This window comes from Microcaecilia unicolor, chromosome 1, assembly GCF_901765095.1.
Source record: "Microcaecilia unicolor chromosome 1, aMicUni1.1, whole genome shotgun sequence".
Classification (NCBI taxonomy): Eukaryota; Metazoa; Chordata; class Amphibia; order Gymnophiona; family Siphonopidae; genus Microcaecilia; species Microcaecilia unicolor.
The window spans coordinates 721,184,228-721,202,104 of NC_044031.1; the positions used below are offsets into that span (position 1 = coordinate 721,184,228).

General features: G+C 44.6%; 1 protein-coding gene across 1 annotated transcript in view; it reads right to left on the reverse strand.

The window, feature by feature from the left end:
- The window catches only part of ATP8B4 (ATPase phospholipid transporting 8B4 (putative)), a 467,603-nt gene that overhangs the window by 183,221 nt on the left and 266,505 nt on the right, over window positions 1–17,877 (reverse strand). Inside the window, exons 7-8 of the mRNA XM_030189574.1 lie at window positions 2,237–2,309; window positions 649–719 (exon numbers count right to left, since the gene is read on the reverse strand). Coding sequence (XP_030045434.1) covers window positions 649–719; window positions 2,237–2,309 — 144 coding nt within the window. The remainder of the gene's footprint in view (window positions 1–648; window positions 720–2,236; window positions 2,310–17,877) is intronic.

The window sequence follows — 17,877 nt, forward strand, 5'->3', positions numbered from 1 at the left end:
TGAATATAACTCACCTTGAGCTACTACTGAAAGAGATGCAAATCCAAATAAAAATAATAACTGAAGTATTACAATACTGTAATGCAATGCACTCCAATACAGACAACTCTAAAAAAAGAGAAGCCAACAATGCCATCCAACTGCTATGACAGTCCCCACCCAGTAAACATCTGGGACGGCTCTGTGCGGCATCCCACTCACTAGCACACAATGAGGAAACTGTTAGCAAAGCATTAATCTGTCTGGAATTTGGAACACCGATATGATTGCTTCAGGCTTTATGAAAAGCAAATCAAATTAGATATGTCAGAAATATGTTTGGTTGAATATGATACATCTTACTTCCAGTTTTATTATGATGTTGTTGTTGAACTTCTTCCAGTCACCCATTCTTTAATGAATTAATGATCTGTTTTTCTGCAAACAGAGGGATTGAGGGTTGGATACACTGAATGGAACCAAGAAATTGAACAATGACCACTTAATCATTTGTGCATGTCATGATGGCACTAGTACATGAGCGCAGAGCTTACAGCTGATGAAAATAAATGCATGCCAATCAAGGAAAGCAAGGCTAAAGACATCTTGCCCTGAGGTCTACAGGTAAGAAGAATCAAATGTTCATAAAATATCACCCTACAGACTTACCCATCAAGTTCAGCTGTCTCAATATAGCAGAGACTGTGTGGTTCACTGCTAGACAGGAGTAACAAGTCAGCCTATATAAAGAAGAGATGGTATATCATGAAATTCTATGGAACAGCTTCTTTAGAAGCACCATATAAATATTTTCCCTTACTTAATTAACTTTGACTATTAATCAAACATGCTTCCAACATTTTACTGTGACGAATACCAATTGGTTATAAATCTTCTCTACGAGATTCATATATCCACATTTACAGTAAATGTTCCGATCCAACGTAAACAAAGCAAAATTAAACCTTAGCCGATGAAATGGCAAGAGAGATGAACTTAAGTCATTCAGACTATTCCAACATCCAGCACTAATGATGCTCTAATTAAAGCCATGTGTTCTACTCGCTTATTTCTTAAGTGAAATGAGGCAGGTATTGTTGGAGGATTCATTCAGATGTACATGTCTTACGTACCCTCCAATTCTACAAACGGCACCCAAAATTAGGGGCACGATTGGGAGTGCAGTTATAGAATAAAGTCAGTTACTCATGTATATTAGTTGGCTAATTAGTGCAAAATTGACACTTAACTGGCATTAACAAGGACTAATTGGCAATAATTTGTAGTTACCTGTGTAAATGACTACAAACCGAGTGTCTAATATCTATGGTGTGCAAAAGGTGGTGTGGACATAACATAAGAACATAAGAATAGCCATACTGTGTCAGACCAATGGTCCATCTAGCCAAGTATCCTGCTTCAAGCAGTGGCCAATCCAGTTGACAAGTACCTGGCAGAAACCCAAATAGTAGCAACATTCCGGAATCCCAAACAATAACAAGATTCCGGAACCCCAAATAGTAGCAATATTCCATTCTACCAATCCCAAGGCAAGTAGTGGCTTCCACCATGTCCATCTCAATAATAGACTATGGACGTTTCCTCCCGGAACTTGTCCAAATCTTTTTTAAACCCAGATATACTAACCGCCATTTTTCCTGTGCGCCAGGGTCCCTTTTACTGCAGCAGGTTAAAAAAAACCCAGACACACATGGTCACGATGTAAGAGAACTCTTATCGTGTGGCCATGCGGTGGGGAGCCCTTACTGGCACCCACTCAGATGGCAATAAGGGCTCCCGCACTAACCCGGCGGTAACCGGGCTACACACGGCGATCCCCGATTACCGTTGGGTTACCGCCATGCAAGCCATTTCCAGAGGTTTTCTTTCCCCCCCCCCCCCAGAAATAGCGCACATTTGGGGCAGGACTACTGCCAGCAATATTCCCGGAACAGCGAGCGGTAAGCCCGCATTGGGCTTACCACCGCTCTGTAAAAGGGCCCCAGAGAGATTGAGCCCAATATTCAAAAAAAGCTGAGTTCAAAATTTAGGCAGACAGTTTCCAAGCCACTTCACTAATTTCCTTTCTTAATTTAACTGCATCTCAGTCAGCAATGAGCTCTCACATCGTCAATGCTCCTTGATACAAGTGTTACATTTTTATTCAAACATATGTCTGCTCATTAGAAGCTGTTTTGTTTAAACGCAACAATACAGCTTTGAAGCACAGGTTAAATAATATGGTTTAAGTACTCACAACTACAAATTGATTGTTTTCCAGTTTAATGATGTCTCCTGCTTGTACATTCATCCATTTCTCATTCTGTAATCTAAAGAGAAAAAAGATATTATCAGTTTCGCCTTCAGAAAAATTAATTTCTTTTAGTAGTGATATAGCCAGGCTGTGTTACTACATGACAGCATACTGAAGGGGTTTTTTTTCAAGCTGAGGTAGAAAGGGCCCTGTGGTAGCGGCAGGGGATGTTTTTGCAGCACGCCAGGTCCTTTTCTAGCGCAATGGGTAAAAATCCACTAAAAAAAGACATGGCTTTGTGGTAAGATTATTCTTACTGCGTGGCCATGGGGGGGGGGGGGGGAGCACTTACCGCCATCCACTGAGGGGGAAGGGTACACTTTTAGGGAGCAAACAAAAGATCTAATTCTTTAGCTAGTTTTCAGATTAAACAGATATCAAACCAGTTTAAAACACAGCAAGTAAATCACTATATTAGCAGATATACAGGTTTGGTTTTTTTTCTTTTTTCTAGGGGAGCTTAAGACTGTAGGAATGTCTCCTCTGTAACCTATCTGAAGAGCTGCACTTAAATTCACCAGAAGAAATTTGCAGGTGTACAGCTCTAAGGATTGGGACATGCAAATCACTATTTTAGCAGAGTATGTAACAGTCCCAGTATGTAACGTCACAGTATGTGACGTCCCGGCAAAGGGGCAGGGAAACCCGTATTATCAAAACAAGATGGGCGTCCATCGTTCGTTTCGATAATACGATCGGGGACGCCCAAATCTTAACATTTAGGTCGACCTTAGAGATGGTCGTCCTTAGAGATGGTTGTTCCCGGTTTTCGGCGATAATGGAAACCGAAGGTGCCCATCTCAGAAAACGACCAAATGCAAGCCATTTGGGTGTCGGAGGAGCCAGCATTCATAGTGCACTGGTCCCCCTGACATGCCAGGACACCAACCGGGCACCCTGGGGGCACTGCAGTGGACTTCAGAAATTGCTCCAAGGTGCATAGCTCCCTTACCTTGGGTGCTGAGCCCCCCAACCCCCCCAAAACCCACTCTCCACAACTGTACAACACTACCATAGCCCTAAGGGGTGAAGGGGGGCACCTACATGTGGGTACAGTGGGTTTCTGGTGGGTTTTGAAGGGCTCACATTTACCACCACAAGTGTAACAGGTAGGGGGGGATGGGCCTGGGTCCGCCTGCCTGAAGTGCACTGCACCCATTAAAACTGCTCCAGGGACCTGCATACTGATGTCAGGGAGCTGGGTATGACATTTGAGGCTGGCATAGAGGCTGGCAAAAAATATTTTAAAGCTTTTTTTAGGGTGGGAGGGGGTTAGTGACCACTGGGGGAGTAAGGGGAGGTCATCCCCGATTCCCTCCGGTGGTCAACTGATCAGTTTGGGCACCTTTTTGAGGCTTGGTCGCAAGAAAAAATGGACCAAGTAAAGTCGGCTAAGTAATCGTCAGGGACGCCCTTCTTTTTTCCATTATCGACCGAGGACGCCCATGTGTTAAGCACGCCCCCGTCCCGCCTTCACTATGCTTCCGACACGCCCCCAGGAACTTTGGTCGTCCCCGCGACGGAAAGCAGTTGGGGATGCCCAAAATCGGCTTTCAATTATGCCAATTTGGGCGACCCTGGAAGAAGGACGCCCATCTCCCGATTTGTGTCGAAAGATGGGCGCCCTTCTCTTTCGAAAATAAGCCTGATTGTGATGTTCAAAATGATGTCTATGTAAATTGATGCTTGTCATTAGCATCTGGATTGCATCTATAATACTGTACCCTTCTTCACACTTTTTGCATTGAATGATATATACCACATTTGAAGATCAGCATGTAAAGGATCCCCATATGCTGAATGTTTTTCCCATGTGAGTGACTGTGGGAGCCTGTGAAATGTGTTGGCACAGTTTACAGCTGGGTATATCGCAGGGACATGTGCCATTCTCTTCTTTTTGAGCTTATATTGGGAGCTTGCTTTTCACTAATCTATGTTTCAAATTAGGTGGCTGTCGGAAGAACAGCACTGGTGGAGCTAGAATATCCCTTTCAGTGATCGTCCTCCTAAAGTAGTGGCTGTAGATCTTTTATGATTTTTCTTTTTCCAGCTCTGGATTGTATATTACTACAAGGGGGATTCTCTCTGTGGTTTTCTTTTCTTTGTACTGCAATAGGTTTTCTCTGGGTATTTTAAGAGAAGAGGCAATATTCTTGGAGATTATTTGGGGGTTGTAGCCTTCTTGTTTGAAGGATTCAGTCAGGATTTTGTGGTATTTATCTCTGTCTCTTGGGTTGGAAGCTGGAGTTGTGGAGGTAGCTGCATCTGTCTGTTGGTTTCCTATATATAGGTGTTTGTATATAGCCATTATTGATGGCAACTGTGGTGTCTAGAAAAGTTGAATTTTCTAGAGAGTAGTCAATTTTGAATTTGACTGTAGTACTGAAAGAACTGTAAAATTATTTTGAGTCTCTCTTCTCCCTCAGTCCATATTATAAAATTGTCATCAATATACTGGCAGTAAATTGTTTGCTATGAACAGGTTAGGTTAGCATATTGAGGTGCCATCCGGGTACCCATAGCAGTGCCCACGATTTGCAGATAGATAATGTTGTTAAAGCGGAAATGGTTGTGAGTTAGAATGAATTTGATTATTTTTGTAATAGTTTCTAGTTCATATTGGTGGTCCAGAGTGCATATTTTTAGGAATTTATTACATGGAGCTATGCCTTCTGCATGGAATATGTTGTTGTATAGTGATTCTACATCCATTGTGACCAGAAGAGCACCCAGTGGTAACTGCTTTATGTTTTTTAATTTGTTCATAAAGTCTGTGGTGTCCTGTATGAAGCTGTTTGTCTTGTGCACGAAGAGTTTAAGAATCCCCTCTATCAGTCCGGATATTTCCTCTGTAAGCGTGCCAATACCAGATATGATTTCTCTGCCAGGGCTCCCAGGTTTATGGATTTTAGGTAGCATGTAGAATGTGTTCACTTGCTTTGGGAATGTTTTGATAAGTTTTTATTTCTAAGAAAGCTTACAATCTAAGGGGCCCTTTAAATAAGCTGTTAGGCGCTAATGCATGTCTAATGCAGGGTAATTAAAGGACCCCTTAGATTGTAAGCCCCTCAGGGACTGTCATGACTCTTGGAGCTTGGTAATTAGAAGCCCCAATATCATGGAGCATAACCCTGGCACAGCAATCACCTGAAGTCTCTATTATTTTAGGAAGTCTCTTTTATTGAATAAATCACAGAGAATTTACTCACAGATAGATGTTCAGGATACAGAGACTTCTTAATCTGGAGGATGTGGGAGGTGGAGATCTGAGGAGAGGTAGTTGTATTGCAGGGGGAGGGGAAGGTAGTTGAACAGGTAGAAATAGTCCAAAGCTGGGTGACTGGAATGTGCAATATCTCATTTGGAAGGAAATATTCTCAGGGTAAAAAAACCAGGTTCTTCACAGGGAGTTCTCAGCAGGACAGAGCTGTGTGGAGCCAGATGGTGTTAGCTCCATGTCCCTGGCTATAATGGTGAAAGAAGCCCCGCGTGGCTGAAAGGACAAAAAAGTGGTGGGCTTCACACAGGGAGGAGCAGATAGAGACCAATGAGGACAGAGCCTGCCATCAGATAGCAAGGGGTAGTCCTAGAGATAGGAGGGAAAGGTCATACCTGGCTGACCTCTGAGGACAGATAGTGAGACTGAACAGGAAGACAAAAGAGCCAAGCTTGGCACAGAGAGAGAGAGAGGGAAGGTCTGGGCGGCCTCACAACCAGTGGTAACAGCTCTTACACAGCCAAACAAGTGTGGTTGCACTGCCTGTGAACTACATTACCCACAGTGCAATGCTCATTTATTTTTCCAGTGGGAAACTGCAGCAATGATAGTCCTTGGGACTGAGAATAACAGTAAAGGCATTACACACATTTTAGGATCACGTTATAAACTAGTGAGAGGCTGTCGGAGGACAGAACAGGGACAGAAAAATACCTCCTCTACCTGAGTGTAACGGCACTAATACTGAACACTGCATGAACTAAATCCAAAAAATCCCTTCTCCTTCCCTCTTCACTTTGAGGATATTTTTATTTTCTTCTAGCATATATTTATATTTCATGCTTCTTAGAAATAAAAACTTATCAAAACATCCCCAAAGCAAGTATAGCCACATCTAAAAAAAACTCATACCAAACCATCCTTCTGTGGGCACATTCCACATGCTACTGAAAATCCATAAACCTGGAAGCCCCGGCAGAGCAATTATATCTGGTATTGGCATATTCCGTGTTAGTTTTGCAATGTGCGTGTGCTAACCATGTGCCAAACATTTGGGGGGGGGGGGGGGGTTCAGGGGCAGAGATTAACCAGTTAGCACATTTACATTAACGCAAATTAACTGGTTAGTGCAGCGGTTCCCATACCTGGTCCTGGAGGCACCCCAGCCAATCAGGTTTTCAGTATAGCCACAATGAATATTCACAAGATAGATTTGCATACAGTAAAGGCAATGCATGCAAATCTCTATCATGAATATTCATTGTGAGTATCCTGAAAACCTGACTGGCTGGGGTGCCTCCAGGACCATGTTTGGAAACCACTGGGTTAACATATAGATAACGTGAGAGCCCTTACCACCTACAAAATAGGTGGTGATAAGTGCTGCCTTGAGAATTTTTAGAAATGGCCATGCACTAATGGCAACATTAGCAAATGCCCAGAAAATGAAAATGATAGAAAAAAGGCATTTTTACAGCTGCAGTAAAAATGGCATTAGCACATGGGAAAGACCCGCATAAGGGTGAGCTAAGGCCACTTTGTACCGTATCTTAGTGAAAGGACCCCTAAGTTTGTACCTGAGGCAATGAAGAGTTGCGTGACTTGCCGGAGGCAAAAGTCTGGAGGCCATTTGACAACAGTGATCATAACATGATCGACTTTGAAATTTGCTTTCAAAAAGGTAAACATAGGAAGTCAAATATGTTAGCATTTAACTTTAAAAACGGAAGCTATGATAAAATGAGAAGAACGGTAGAAAAAAAAACTTAGAGGAGCGACTGAGAGGGTAAGAAACCTACAACAGGCATGGATGCTGTTCAAAAACACTGTCCTGGAGGCCCAGGCCAAACATATTCCACGTATCAGAAAAGGAGGACGGAAAACCAAACAACAGCCGGCATGGTTAAAAAGTGAGGTAAAGGAGGCTATTGGAGCTAAAAAGGAATCCTTCAGAAAATGGAAGAAGGAACCGAATAAAGAAAATAAGAAGCGGCATAAGGAATGTCAAGTCAGATGCAAAGTGTTGATAAGAAAGGCAAAGAGGGATTTTGAAAGAAACATAGCGTTAGAGGCAACAACTGAAAGTAAAAATTTTTTTAGATACATTAAAAGCAGGAAACCAGCAAAAGAATCAGCTGGCCCGCTGGATGACTGGGGTGTAAACGGGGCAATCAAGGAAGATTAAAAAATAGCAGAAAAACTAAATGAGTTCTTTGCTTCGGTCTTCAACAAGGAAGATTTGGGTGGGATACAGGTGCCGTACAGGGTATTCGATGCTGGAGAATCGGGAAAACTTAATGAAATATCTGTAAATCTGGAAGACATAATGGAGTAGTTCTGCAAACTGAAGAGTTGCAAATCTCCTGGACCAGATGGCATTCACCCCAGAGTACTGATAGAACTAAAAAATGAGCTGGCAGAGCTACTGTTATTGATTTGTAATTTATCCTTAAAATCGAGCGTGGTACCAGAAGATTGGAGGGTGGCCAATGTAACGCCGATATTTAAAAAAGGTTCCAGAGGAGACCCTGGAAATTATAGACTGGTGAGTCTGACGTCAGTGCCGGGTAAAATGGTAGAGATTATTATCAAGAACAAAATTACAGAGCACATTCAAAAGCATGGACTAATGGGACAAAGTCAACATGGATTTAGTGAAGGGAAGTCTTGCCTCACCAATCTGCTGCATTTCTTTGAAGGAGTAAACAAACATGTGGACAAAGGTGAGCCGGTTGATATTGTGTATCTAGATTTTCAGAAGGCGTTTGATAAAGTCCCTCATGAAAGACTACAGAGGAAATTAGAGGGACATGGGATCGGAGGTAGTGTCTTGCTGTGGATTAAAAACTGGTTGAAAGATAGGAAACAGAGAGTAGGATTAAAAGGTCAATATTCGCAATAGAGAAGGGTAGGTAGTTAGTGGGGTCTCTCAGGGATCTGTGCTGGGACCTCTGCTTTTTAACATATTCATAAATGACCTTGAGATGGGGGTAACTAGAGAGGTAATCAAATTTGCCGATGACACAAAGTTATTCAAAGTTGTCAAAATGCAGGAAGATTGTGAAAAACTACAAAAGGACCTTACGAGACTGGGCGTCTAAATGGCAGATGACGTTTAATGTGAACAAGTACAAAGTGATGCATGTGGGAAAGAGGACCCAAACTATAACTATGTCATGCAAGGTTCAGCGTTGGGGTCACGGACCAAGAAAGGAATCTAGGTGTCATCATTGAAAACTTCTGCTCAATGTGCTGCTGCGGCTAGGAAAGCAAATAGAATGTTGGGTATTATTAGGAAAGGGATTGAAAACAAAAATAAGGATATTATTCTAAAATTGTATCGCTCCATGGTGCGACTGCACCTCGAGTATTGTGTTCAATTCTGGTCGCCGCACCTCAAAAAAGGTATAGTGGAATTGGACTTCCCCATGAGGAAAGGTTGAAGAGGCTGGGGCTCTTCAGCTTGGAAAAGAGGCGGCTGAGAGGAGATATGATAGAAGTCTATAAGATAATGAGTAGAATGGAACGGGTCGATGTGGAGCGTCTGTTTACGCTTTCCAAAATACTAGGACAAGGGGGCATGCGATGAAGCTGCAGTGTGGTAAATTTAAAACGAATCGGAAGAAGTTTTTCTTCACTCAACGCGTAAACTCTGGAATTCGCTGCTGGAAAAGTGGTTAAGGCAGTTAACTTAGCGGACTTCAAAAAAAGGTTGGACGGCTTCCTGGAGGAAAAGGCCATAGAATGTTATTGAATGGACGAGGGAATAATACACTATTTCTAGGAGAGGTGGGACAAATTGCTTGTTCTTTTGGCCGCTGTCGTTTACAGGGTGCTGGGCTTGATGGACCCTTGGTCTGTCCCAACATGGCGATTCTTATGTACTTATGTACTTAAAGGAAACATAGCACCAGTAAGCCTTTATAAAACAAACTCCCATACGAATTTCAAGTTGTTTCAAAAAAGGTGCGTGTGTATGTGTACTCTACACATACATCCATGGATTTTATAAAAGATTCACATGCACTGTAGATCAGTGGCATTCCTGGCCTGGATGGCACCTGGGGCGGAGCGCCGATGCACCCCCCCCCCCCCCCCCCCCCCGCTAAATGACACCTTCCCCCCTCCCCTCCGGCGAAATGACACCCCCCAGGGGGGGCATGCCGCTGGGGGGGAGGGTGCCGCGGTGCGCGCCTGCTCTGAGTTCGCTAAACTTCGCTTCGCTGCAGCTCCCTCTGCCCCGGAACAGGAAGTAACCTGTTCCGGGGCAGAGAGAGCTGCAGCGAACAAGCGACGAAGTTTAGCGAACTCGGAGCAGGCACGCGCCGTGGCACTCCCCAGCAGCGTGCACCCGGGGCAGACCGCCCCCACCGCCCCCACCTTGATATGCCACTGCTGTAGATTTACCCATACTACAGCCAACAAAATGCTTGCACACAGATAGTGAAAAACTAACGGTCTGTTTTACTAAGCTGTGGTACTACAGCACCAGTTTTGCTGCGCGTAGAGTCCCCTTTTACCACAGTGGATAAAAAGGTGGAAACCCGGCTGTAACACCTGCACTAGAAAATTAGACCTGATTTTTCTGTAGCGCCAGAAATGGCGCACACTGAAGGAGGAACTACCGCCTGCATCCACATTGGGCTGGCGGTAGTTCTGAGTTGCCATGTAAAAGGGCCCCTAAGCCCACTCTTTTCTTGTGCTTGCTTATTATAGGGTCCTTTTACTAAGATGCGCTGAAAAATGGCCCGCGATAGTGTAGATGTTTTGGGCACGCGCAGAATCATTTTTTATCACACCTGTGGAAAATGCCTTTTTAAAATTTTTGCTGAAAATGGACTTGCGGCAAAATTAAAATTGCCGCACATCTATTTTGGGCCAGCGACCTTACCGCAAGCCGTTAACCTAGCGGTAGAGTCTTCTGCCGCAGCATGTTCAAAGTAATGAATATACAAATTAATGTCACACTGAAATCGCGGTAGTAATCTGCTGCTCAGAACTAAAGTCAACTTACCTGTCAGTACTGACAGGAAAGCTGACACTTAAAAAACCCCATAAATATGCTGCAGTATGCATCAGCCCCTTATCCCCAAACCCAACACCTTTTCCCACCTCCCAAACATATCTGTATCCAAACCCCCTCTTATCCCCAAACATTTAAAAAAATGCCCTGGTGGTCCATTGCCCCCTCCCCTACCCAGGCACAAAAAAAATGTCCCCGATCCCTATACCTTCTACCAGGCAGGAGCAATACCCACTTGCTCCTGCCACCGGAAACTGTTATCTTCACAATGACAGCACTACTACTACTACTTATCATTTCTATAGCGCTACTAGATGTACGCAGCACTGTACACTTGAACATGAAGAGACAGTCCCTGCTCAACAGAGCTTACAATCTAATTAGGCCAGACAAACAGAACAAACAAGATATAAGGGAATATTAAAGTGAGGATGATAAGGGGGAGGAGCAAGATGGCGTCCTAGCTGAGCTCACAGACACTCTCAAATTGTTTGCTGGTGAATACAAAGATTTTCCCCGGATTTCGATATGCCTCATACTAAAAGAAAGGGGATTACAAAAGTGAAACCGCCAGTGGCACTAATGTCATCCCCTAAACAGCAAACACTTGATCGTTTTGTGAGAAGCTTACCATTTGAATCCAGACTGGCGACACCCGCTAAGATCGGCGCAGAAGGAGCTGCGTCGGTCAGGGATCTAGAGACCACGCTTTTGCCTCCGCTGCTGAAACCGCCTCCTTGTCCCGCTGAAGCCAGAGTGGAGTCAAGAGTACAAGCAGATACCGACGTAGTTTCTGACTTGTCTCTTTCTGGCGGTTTTTCCCCTGATGCACCGGTGGAGAACACTCTGGAGCAAGAAATGCCCCAGGAGGTGACTATGGCAGCTATATGGACGGCGCTTCAGAGACTGACTATTGAGGTGGCTAAATCCACTAAAGAAGTTTCTTTGTTAACAAGTAAGTTGAATTTAATGTCAGAATCTTATGACAAAATAAAAAGAGAATCTTCAATTCAAATTTCTGCTATTAAAGAAGAGACCACCAAAGTTAAAACAACGGTAGATGCTCTTGTTAAAGACAAACTTTTTACTGCTCGTAAAATAGAGCAGATAGAAAATTACAACCGACGCCTTACTCTTAGAATGTTAAATTTTCCAGTGTCTCCTGCTTTGACGCCTCGAGATTTTCTCAAGAAATATTTTCAAGAGATTTTGAAGTTAACTCCCGCAGAAAGTCCTCCTTGTAATAAGGTGTATTATTTACCTAGTGTTCAAAAATCGGGAGAGACACTTGAATCTCCTGTTGTAGATACGCAAAACTTAACTGCATTACTAGAGGAATCGAAGATAGAAATAACATCTAGACGGACTCTTATAGTATCTATGGTTTTTGAACAGGACCTGAATTTAATTATGAAACTTTACTTTAAATATTCTGCAACACTGTTCTATGGACAAAAAATTTGGGTTTATCCCGATGTTACAAAAACAACACAGCAAAGGCGAAAACAATTCCTTGCATTAAGAGATGAAGTGAGAACACTCGGAGCAATCTTTACTTTGGTATATCCTTGTAAGTGTATAATTCGAATGTCTGGCATTAAATACGTCTTTTTTGAGCCACCTCAACTAAAGTCTTTTCTGGATGCTAAAATTCCATCTACCTGAATAAGAAAATTGATTCAGCAATTAAAGAAGAATTAATAAACAGGACTATGCCAATTTGAAGCAATTTCTTTTTTTTTTTCTTTTGGACTATATTTCTCCTTAAATTTGTTTAGTCCCCTCCCCCCACTCTTTGGTGGTCTAAGGAAGAGTGAAAAGATTGCTTTGTTTAATATATGCTAGATTTAGCATTTATTTTTTCTTTGAAATATTTCTCTGTTTTACCTTGCAAACTGGATATGTTTGTATTTTTGTGAAAATTATAAATAAATTAATTAAAAAAAAAGTGAGGATGATAAAATAAGGGTTCTGAACAAGTGTATATGGGCTTTTAGCTTAGATCTGAATACAGCCAGAGAAGGAGCTCGATGTACCGGCTCAGGAAGTCTATTCCAGGCATATGGTACAGCAAGATAAAGGGAACGGACTCTGGAGTTAGCAGTGGAGGAGAAGAGTGCAGATAAGAGAGATTTACCCAGTGAACGGAGTTCCTGGGGAAGAATGTAGGGCGAGATGAGAGTGGAGAGGTACTGAGGAGCTGCAGAGTGAATGCACTTATAGAGCACCTGGTCCTGTGTGGTGCATCCTGGGATGCACTGTGCGGGGCCAAACTATCATAAGAGCATCGGCCCCCGGGTCAGCCAGTTCACCCCTGTCCTATTTCATTTTTTTTTCATTCCATTTCTTTTCCTTGTTTCTTTGGTGCTCCCTATTTATAGCATATACTATAAGCTATCTTCCAGGACCTCTTTTCTCCCACTGCCAACTAAACTCTCACCTCAAAAATTTAAACAAGTCTGTCTGGGCTTTCCATGCAGCCCTTCCACCACCCCAGTCTCCCCTCAATTTATCACATTAAGCAGGGCCGTGCCTAGGGTCTCCGGCGCCCCCCTGCAGTTGGCCCCGCGCCCGCCCCCCGAAAACGATCGCTACACTACCCGCCCTCTTCTCCCCAGATCCTTTTCTTTTTGTTTAAATTTACCTCTGTCCGGCGGCAGCGTAGCGTTAGTGAGAAGGAGGCGGCGCTCCCCCGCCCCGACGTGTCAGTTTTCCCTTCGCTCAGTTCCCGCCTTCTTCTGACGTCATTTCTGATGTCAGAAGAAGGCAGAACTGAGTGAAGGGAAGACTGACACGTCGGGGTGGGGGAGCGCCGCCTCCTTCTCACTAACGCTACGCTGCCGCCGGACAGAGGTAAATTTAAACAAAAAAAAAGGGAAAGGATCTGGGGAGAAGAGGGTGAGGTAAGCATGGTGCGGCGGGGCGCCCCCCAGAGGATGGCGCCCTCCTGCCATGCTTACCTCGCTTACCGTGTTGGCACGGCCCTGACATTAAGGGTGTATTTTTAGTTTAAAATGAAACAGAAAATACCAACAATATTTCTTATTTTATTTCTGAACCAAATGAAAGAAGGATGTATAAAAGTTTCATTTGATTTTTCCCTTTTCTTACATCCCTCCCTCTCACTGATTAAAACCATGGCCAGCATTATTAGGAATATGACTCTAGCACAGCAGAGGCAATTTTGCATGAACTCTGCTCATTGTGAACTCAGAGATCAGGTAAATTAAGGAGGAAGATTGGGAGGGCATAAGGGATGAATGGGAAGCCTGGGGCGAGGTTTAAAAGTTTAAGACACGAGTTTAATTGGTTGGTGCATCACGCAGGAAGAAAACAAAGCAAAAGAAAAGAGAATGAGATTTCATTTGCTTTCCTTTGTTTCTCATTTACAAAACCAAAACCAAATAGAAATTGTTGACATTTCTAATTTCATTTTAAACAAAAGCACATCCATCAGAGCCACACAAGATCCCTATCCTTCATCCAACAGCCCACCCCACAACACATCTCACCTCCAAAATTCATACTAATTTAGCCAGTTTCAAAGCAAAACAGCTGGCCACGCTGCTGTTTTCTAAGGAACTGAAACCTCATGGCATGCAGCAACTCCAGAAAGCCTTCTCTATTACTCCCAGCTCGCACAATTCGGGGCAGGGAGGGCTAGACGTTCTAAAGGAGAGTCTCCACTGTGTGTACTGTGTGACTCTTCTCTCTCCTTCTCTGCTCATATCCAGCAGATTGCCAAGACCTGTCGTTTCTTTCTTTACAACATCCGTAAAATCCGCCCCTTTCTTTCCGAGCACTCTACCAAAACCCTCATCCACACCCTTGTCACCTCTCGTTTAGACTACTGCAATCTGCTTCTTGCTGGCCTCCCACTTAGTCACCTCTCCCCTCTCCAGTCGGTTCAAAACTCTGCTGCCCGTCTCGTCTTTCGCCAGGGTCGCTTTACTCATACTACCCCTCTCCTCAAGACCCTTCACTGGCTCCCTATCCGTTTTCGCATCCTGTTCAAACTTCTTCTACTAACCTATAAATGTACTCACTCTGCTGCTCCCCAGTATCTCTCCACACTCGTCCTTCCCTACACCCCTTCCCGTGCACTCCGCTCCATGGATAAATCCTTCTTATCTGTTCCCTTCTCCACTACTGCCAACTCCAGACTTCGCACCTTCTGTCTCGCTGCACCCTACGCCTGGAATAAACTTCCTGAGCCCCTACGTCTTGCCCCATCCTTGGCCACCTTTAAATCTAGACTGAAAGCCCACCTCTTTAACATTGCTTTTGACTCGTAACCACTTGCAACCACTCGCCTCCACCTACCCTCCTCTCTTCCATCCCGTTCACATTAATTGATTTGATTTGCTTACTTTATTTATTTTTTTGTCTATTAGATTGTAAGCTCTTTGAGCAGGGACTGTCTTTCTTCTATGTTTGTGCAGCGCTGCGTACGCCTTGTAGCGCTATAGAAATGCTAAATAGTAGTAGTAGTACTAGTAGTGTACATGGGGGAAAAATGCTTAGTATGAATGGGCTTCAGTGGCAATAAAAATATTCAGTGTAAATCCCCTCCCTCCCCCCACCCCATGGGTAACCAAGGGCATGAAGAGTCTGAAAGGAGAATAAAAAACTTTAACTCAGACAACTAACATAAATTATCTGCAGTTCATTTTATCTACATTTTAATGTGTTTTCGTGGGAATTTTTGATTATGTATACTTCTTATCCCTGACTTTTTCATACCAGTGCACCAGGGGCGTAGCCAGTATGGGGCCACGGGGGCCTGAGCCCCTGTAGATGTGCCCCCTGCTGATGACCCGACGACCCCCCTCCCGCCACCACCTACCTTTGCTGGCGGGGGACCCCAACCCCCGCCAGCCGAGCCGAGGTCCTCTTCTTCCCAATCCCGCGCAAGGCTTCGTTCTAGTCTGACATCCCCAGACTCACAGAACCAAGGCTTTGTTCTGTTCCTGTGAGTCTGACGTCCTGCACGTCAGACTAGAATGAAGCCTTGCGCAGGGGGGGTCGGCAATGGCGGGGGGGGGGGGGGGGTTCGGCAATGGCAGTGGGGTCAAAGTTGGTGGCGGGGGGGTTAGCAATGGCGGGGGGGGGGGGAGGGTTGGCAGCGCCAGGGGGGGCTAAAATGTGCCCCCTCACCTCGGGCTCTGGACCCCCCTCCCGCCAAAGTCTGGCTACGCCCCTGCACTGCACAAACCCGGTATCTCCTCCTACCACAGCTCAGCAACTGCAAATTACAACTCCTTCACAAGGTGGTACATGTGCTCTCTTCAGCCTGGCCAGTCTGTTCTTCTGGTCCCAGCCAGCCTGAACGTGGGAGGGAGGGAGCCAGCCAGGCAGCCAGCCTGAACATCGGAGGGTCGGAGGGAGCCAGCCAGCCAGCCAGCCAGCCAGCCTGAACGTGGGTGCGAGGGAGGGAGGGAGCCAGCCTGAACATGGGTGCAAGGGAGGGAGCCTGACCGTGGGAGTGGGAGGGAGGGAGGGGGCCACGACCCTGACAGGCGGAGGGAGGGGGGGCCACGACCCTGAAGCTGGGAGGGGGGAGGGGAGAAAAAACAGGAGGGGGAGGAGGGCAGGAGACAGAGGGGGGGCCCATGCCGCACACTCTCATTCTTTCTCACACACACACTCTCATTCTCACACACACACTCTCATACACACAGTCACACACTCGCACATTCACTCTGTCTCTCTCACACAGTCACTCTCACACACACTCTCTCTCAAACATACACACTCCGAGGCACACCTTGCTAGCGCCCGTTCTCACACAGACAGCCTCACTCTATGTCACACACACACACACACTCGCACATTCACTCTGTCTCTCTCTCTCACACAATCACTCTCACACACACTCTCTCAAATATACACACTCCGATGAACACCTTGCTAGAGCCCATTTCATTGGTCTCAGAAACGGGCCTTTTTTACTAGTATAAATATAAGACTCATATATGTATTTTCATGATTTCATAATAAACTTAATTGCTTAATTGTTTTCTCTGACTCCCAATCCCCTTACTCCCTGATCGTAGTTTTGAGGGAGAGCTGGGGGCGGTGGGGAGGAGGCACCATCTCAACTTTTACCTCAGTCACCTTGGGCTGCCCCTGGGGCTACCCCTCCTCCTCTAAGGTAAAATTTCACCCCGAAGGGGGCAACCAGGAACTGGTATCTGAGAACTGAAGACCTGAGAAGCAGGACTGTGCCCCCTTGCTGTAAATCAAGCAGGAGGCCCTGTGTATCACCAACAGAGAGCTACACTCAGTAAATTTTCTCAGTGTTCCTGTCACTTCTTTGTATAGCGTTCTAGTAGCTGTCATCTGAAGTGGGGGCCTGCGAGGTCTCACAAGCTTCTGCACTACCAGTTCTTTTTTATTGGCCCTTTAAAAGGTATCGCACCATACAAACACTCCTTTTTAGGTCATAGAAATAAACGGCACCATAAAATAAAGTTACAGTCCCATAGGAGAGTTATTTACCATGGTTGGCTTTTCAATTGTCAGCTACATTGATGTACAGGCACTAAAATCTAATAGAATTATATATCGGAGATCTGCTATTTATTACAGCCAAAACATAGCTTGATTTATGAAAGGTTGGAGCCATGGAGACAAAAGGGGCAAAACCTTTTGTGCATCAGGTACACAGTGTCTGTAGTCACTCATAAACAATCCCAGAATATAGGACAATGAGCAAACCCTACGCTTAACTCAGGCCAAGCTTTAATCATTTCGTGCATTAAACTGTGGTATGTCCACTTGCAGGAATGGACCTTACACCAGCAAAATCAGATTTACAGAGCCAAGGAGCTAAATGGCTTCCATTTCATCTGAAGCCAGTTCAGTGCTCTAAAGTACTGCAGAGCATCTGGCAGTTATAAAACTATTCACTCCATCCAAATGCTTACAAACTCAATGCAGTCCTGCCCTAGCCCACCCACAGATGAGCAAGGAGAAGATTAGGAGTGAAAGCCAACATGGATTTAGTGAAGGGAAATCTTGCCTCACCAATCTACTACATTTCTTTGAAGGGGTGAACAAACATGTGGATAAAGGTGAGCCAGTAGATAGTGTGTATCTGGATTTTCAAAATGCATTTGACAAAGTACCTCATGAAAGACTCCAGAGGAAATTGGAGAGTCATGGGATAGGAGGTAGTCGTCTATTGTGGATTAAAAACTGGCTAAAAGAAAGAAAACAGAGAGTAGGGTTAAATGGTAAGTATTCTCAATGGAGAAGGGTAGATAGTGGGGTTCCTCGGGAGTCTGTGCTGGGACCGCTGCTTTTTAACATATTTATAAATGATCTAGAGATAGGAGTAAC